This window comes from Daktulosphaira vitifoliae, unplaced genomic scaffold (genome assembly GCF_025091365.1).
Source record: "Daktulosphaira vitifoliae isolate Bord-2020 unplaced genomic scaffold, ASM2509136v1 Scaffold_2, whole genome shotgun sequence".
Lineage (NCBI taxonomy): Eukaryota > Metazoa > Arthropoda > Insecta > Hemiptera > Phylloxeridae > Daktulosphaira > Daktulosphaira vitifoliae.
The window spans coordinates 12,967,532-12,973,042 of record NW_026099573.1 but is presented as its reverse complement, the minus strand read 5'-3'; the positions used below and the strand labels follow the sequence as shown (position 1 = coordinate 12,973,042).

The 5,511-nt window shown below is 24.9% G+C and overlaps 1 protein-coding gene across 2 annotated transcripts in view; it reads right to left on the bottom strand.

Moving 5' to 3' along the window:
* Nucleotides 1-2,313, bottom strand: part of LOC126900050 (vesicle-associated membrane protein 7) — a 5,850-nt gene extending 3,537 nt beyond the window's left edge. Inside the window, exons 1-5 of one of the 2 annotated variants that reach the window (XM_050675484.1) lie at nt 2,011-2,313; nt 1,089-1,314; nt 873-1,010; nt 723-813; nt 490-650 (exon numbers count right to left, since the gene is read on the bottom strand). In XM_050675484.1, the coding sequence (XP_050531441.1) occupies nt 490-650; nt 723-813; nt 873-1,010; nt 1,089-1,292 (594 nt within the window). In that variant the 5' untranslated portion in view covers nt 1,293-1,314; nt 2,011-2,313. Of the gene's footprint in view, nt 1-489; nt 651-722; nt 814-872; nt 1,011-1,088; nt 1,315-1,716; nt 1,872-2,010 lie in introns of those variants that run through there. The other variant, XM_050675485.1, reaches the window with a different exon arrangement.
* Nucleotides 2,314-5,511: the final 3,198 nt, after the last annotated feature.

Genomic DNA, 5,511 nt, shown 5'->3' with positions numbered 1-5,511 from the left:
TGAGAGCGGAAAAAAAGGGGAAACAGACACAAAAAAAAAAAAAAAAAACACATCTTAGTAAAACCAATACCTTCTCAGCTTCGCATTGAAGCTAAAAAGTGAGAAAAATGACAAAATTTACCGATTTTTAAATTTGTAATTTTTTTTTATATTTCCCCCATTTGAGGGGAACGAGGGAAAATTTTTCAATTTTTAAGGGTAATGTCTTCAACTAGATACGATTTGTGATCTTTTGACGTATTATTTTTTTAAGTGGTTTGCAACACAAGTTTTAGCTAGTAAAAGTTATAAAAAATTTTATTGTTGGATGTAAAAATTATCACTTATCCATTGTCTATTTATAATATATCACAATCTTAAAAAAGACTTCAATATTCAGTACAAACTCATTTTTATATTTGAGTTGAAAATCTAGGTTTTTTTTATTAATAAAATAGTTATTATTTTAATGAATTATATAAAAAAAAAGAAAATGTAACAAGTACTTACAATTCCAATTAGAATAAGTATAACATATATTTTGACATTTTTCCAAAAAAGAGATCTTTGAAGAGTTCGACTCTGAACTCGAAAATTCATAGATTGAGAACACAAATTTTCAGTTTTATTAACTAATAACTCAAGTTTTTCTCCCCGCAGAGCTACATTATCTGGAATATTTTTATTGTAAGCCAAAAATATATAGAAATAAACAATGAAACAAAATATTTAAATATAAATACCAATATTTCGAACCATTATGTCCTTAAGTTCATCCAATTCTCCATGAACTTTTGATAATGTATCATACTCACTATGACTTGAAAATCTTTTCTGTGAATAAAATGCACATTGTGTATTAATCATGTAATTTAGTTTTAACGATTTATTACCATTTCTGATGCAAGTATAAGAGCAAATTCAGAGTTCATAGAATAAGCTATAGCACTGTATGCTCGTTGACCATAAGTAGCTTGAAATCTACGCTTTATTTCATTCAAAAAGAAAAATGCTTTTGATCTTTGGAATTCCTTTATATAAAGTATAATAAATAATTTATTAATAATTTGAGTTCATTAAATTAATGAATAAGGACTAATATTGCTTACATCATCAGTGATGCACATATAAATAATTTGATCTTCACAAATATAATGGTAGAGATATCGATCATGTAAAAGACTCTGTTTCTTGTTTTCTGGTCCAATTTGAATTAAAACACCTTCTAAAATTTCTCCAAAATTTCCTTGATAATTAGCATGCTTTGCAAGTACTACCATTCCTCTAGCAACAACACTGTAGAATAGAGGCATTGTTTACAGTTGTATTTATTTCCTAGAAAGATAATTGATAGATTTAAAATAATAAATTAGGGTAAGAAAATATATTAATTATAACTATAATAATTATTAACTTTACTCTAATTTATCATAATTATTGTGTTATAATTGTAAGCACATTCTTTTTAATTTTTTTTTTAAACAAATTTATAATTATTAAATTGTATGGTAAATTTTAATTTAAAATTTTTGTTTTTAAATCTAGCTTTTTTGGATAATATGATCAATACAAAAAAGTACATTTCTTTATAATAGAAAAGGGTTATTTTTTAGAAATAATGATTATTTGTATTTAAATTTTTAATCATTATGAGAAAAATAAATTTTGCTTTCTTATAAAAATTAAAAAAATGTCATTTTACTCTATCTTAACTTAAATGAAAAAATATAAACGAACCATAACATTATATGCATCAATTCCAATTGCGTGAAATAGAAGTTTACAGTTACTAATTATATCTTAATAGTTGATGTAATTAGTTTACTATAATTATTAATATGCATATTATTCTATAAATCTATACTCGAATAATAGATCAGATTCTTTCTTACACACAAAGAAAAAATAATTCTAGAAGCGATTGTTTATACAATGACATCATGTTTACTAAGTTATAGATAAATATTTTAATTATGTTAAATAATAGTTAATAAACATCAATGTATAGTAAATGACAGCATGTATAATTACCGTGTAATGAAATATTTATCGGAGATCTTTTAGTTATGTAACAAGTCACTGGATGTCAATAGGAAGCAATGAAGCCAAATTAATGCGAAAAAAATACATAAGGGAAAATAAATGCGATGTAACGCTGTTGTACACACGAAGAGCACTGAGTTTATCGATGAACGCGAATATCAATAAATATTAATACTATGTTTTAGACCACAGCATTGATAGGTAGTAAGTTTGTATTATCATTAATTATTTTTAAAAAAATGTATCATATAGTGTAAGAACTTCAGATTATAATGTTTACTTTGTATTATCAACATTTTGAGCATAGGTCAAATATGTATCTCGGCAGTAAAATCCTCTCGGATCCATGACGTCATGAACACTGTTATCAAAAATAATAAAATGATAATTTCGTTATCAATAATCAAAAAAATTAGAATTTGACGTGAATTTCAAATAAATTTTTAATACATATTTATTTTATGTACTACTACAGAAAAAAATTGTTTTAAATTAATATTGATTTTCATTATTAATATGTTAAAAATAAGGAAAATGACATATTTAACCTATTTTTTAATCCTTTAAAGTTGATTTTTGTGAAAGTTTATAATAAAAAAAATAATTTATTACCATAACTTTTAGCTCAATTTGCAAATTTGAAATTGAAACCATTAAATAAAAAAAAATGAAATTGTTAAGATTAATATATTTCATTATAATTGAAAAAATTCATTGTTAATTCAGGACAAACTAACAATCATTTTTTTAAAAATGATTAATATAGCAACATGTTACCAAAAAATTTGTAATGATATAGTCTAGTAGTGGCACACACAAATAGAGTTAAAAATGTAATAAATCACAAAGAAAATGATATAATTTTGTAATTTAAATCTATCATATCGAATTTGATTCGTCAATAAATATTTTGAAAATATGAGAAATTAATGATTTTAATTATCTGTATGGAGAACATGGGATAAGTAACTGTTTAATTGATAAAATAGAATTGTTGAGGGTAATATCTTTAACTAGATACGAATTGTAATCATTTGACATATCGTTGAAAAAAATTGAATAAGTGAGAGAAGAGATTATATTTGATAGTCACAAAAAAAATACCTTCTCAGCTTTGTATCGAAGCTAAAACCTAAAATATAGTAAAATAATTTTAATATGAATAAGAAATTTTTTCTTGAAATTTGATAAAAATCAAATGAGATAAAAATGTATTCTAACTTAAAAAGAAAAAAAATCCTTACTACACGGGTTGGAACCTTGTACCCCAAATGCGTAATATACTAGTGTTATCGACTCAGCAAACGTACGTCGTTTCCCTCAACTTAAAAAAATGGCAATTTAAGCCAGTTCACATTTCAAAGTTATTTTTCTCGACTTAAAAAAATCAAAAAAATGTAAATAAGTTTAACTATTCTATTATCAATTTTTTCTATTCTATATTAATTTGATTTGTAAATATTTATGAAAATTAATGTACTCCCCTTGTTAGATATTTTAAAATAAAATAAAATACAAAACCCAGAATTTTAACACAAAAATAGCATATTTTTGAATACTATAGTCATTTTCACCATGAAGACAAATCCAGAGGTCAAATTTTTTTTTTCAAAATAAAGTATATTACATAAGCTTTAATTTAAGATATATATAAAAGTGTCTGTATTTCCGGAACACTTTCAAAAGTTAATTTTTTGTGAAAAAGTTGCCATTTTGTAACCCTTTCTGTAGGCTGGTAAAGGGTCAAATGTTTACTAAAATGTATTAATTGATGGGTAAATATCTAAGGTATCTATAAAAAAAAATTATATTGATTCGGTTATTTTTAAAAAAATAATGGCAGTTTTAAGTAAAAAAATTGAAAAAATGTCGAAAGTTAGCGATTTATAGATTTGTAATTTTTTGGGGGATTTCATCTATTTACGAGGAAAGAGGGAATTTTTTCAATTTTTCAGGGTAATGTCTTCGACTAGATACGATTTGTGATCTTTTGACTTATTGTTCATCAAAATCAGTCAAACGAGAGCTGAGATTGAGCGTTCACAGACAAAAAAAAAATTAAAATAAAAATAAAAAACAAATAGTAAAATTAATACCTTCTAAGCTTCGCATCGAAGCTAAAAGAGACTTTTTTTATTAAGATAAAAACCTAAGTTAACAATGTCAAAAAGTGTTTTAAATTTAATTTACAAATGTTTTTAAAAATAAACTAATTTAATTTTTATATTTTGAATTCGTGGTTGCATTTTTGTTAATAAGAGTTAAAACATTTTTCAGACATTTTCAACGTAGCGAAGTATTCTTTGGGGTCTTCAAATGCCAGTTCTTTAAGGAGACAATTTGTTGCTTCCAATATATCCCTTCTTTTGTCTATTTTCTAACCCATATTCTCTTTGACTTTTAAAGTTCATCTTCCACCTCTTCTAGAAGAGCAATTGCAATAAATCCTATTGTTTTATTCAATTTTTTTTTTTGTAGACTATTCATATTTACAATTATTATTTATATGACGTTAATGTATGTTTTACTGCACTTGTTCACAGTACCAATATGACTACAATGGACTAAAAAACAGTAAACTGTCTGAACAGTTACAAAAAGTAATATTAGTTACTAAAGCGTTTAATAGTTAGTAAATCACTCGCTATTTGACTAAACTACAAAGTGTGGACCAACCTTTATAAGTTATATATTGGATGAAGGGGTCAGTAAGTTATAATTAAGAGTGCGGTAAGCGACTAACACACACACACCTATGTTTTTTTTGTTATTCTTCGTTTTTTTTTTTTTACTTTTAACGGTGTCATATTAAAAGAGTATTTGTACTTTAATATGTAAGTTGCATTAATATTAATTTCTTACCTTATATATTAAAATTATTATAACATACTTTTATGGTAATTATTTTGTATTTTATTATATTTAAATATTACAGCAGAATTAAAAATAAATTAAATTAGAAGAATTTTTGAGCTCAGGCAAATAGTTGCACTGACATTGCTGTTGCTAATCAGAGCATTGTTCTGTTATTGGACGGTGTAAGGTATCAATTTTCACCATGGACTGTATACTAATAGACAGAGCTGAAGGGTAATTCGAGTGGTTCGCGAGATCGCACTGTTAAACTTGACCCGATAATCCACGCACACACTTATTAGAAATCTAGGTTGTGTGAGACAGTGAAAAATTTTAATAATATGTAATGATAATAATAGTTATCAAATGACAACACAATTCCCGCTCAGACGTCTATGCGTATCACATTTTGGTAAAATAGTATTGTAACTCGTAGGTATTGTAATACAATTTTTTTATAATGGTAAGGCATAAATACTTAAAAATTCAGTGTTTAGGATATTAGTGGGTTTTTTGTAAAAATAATTTGTACGTTATGTCTGTGTCATTACTACTATAAACAAAATATAAGCTTTTGAATAACCAATAGTCACAGGCGCTGATAATTGATAACAATAAATATTGATAATAGTT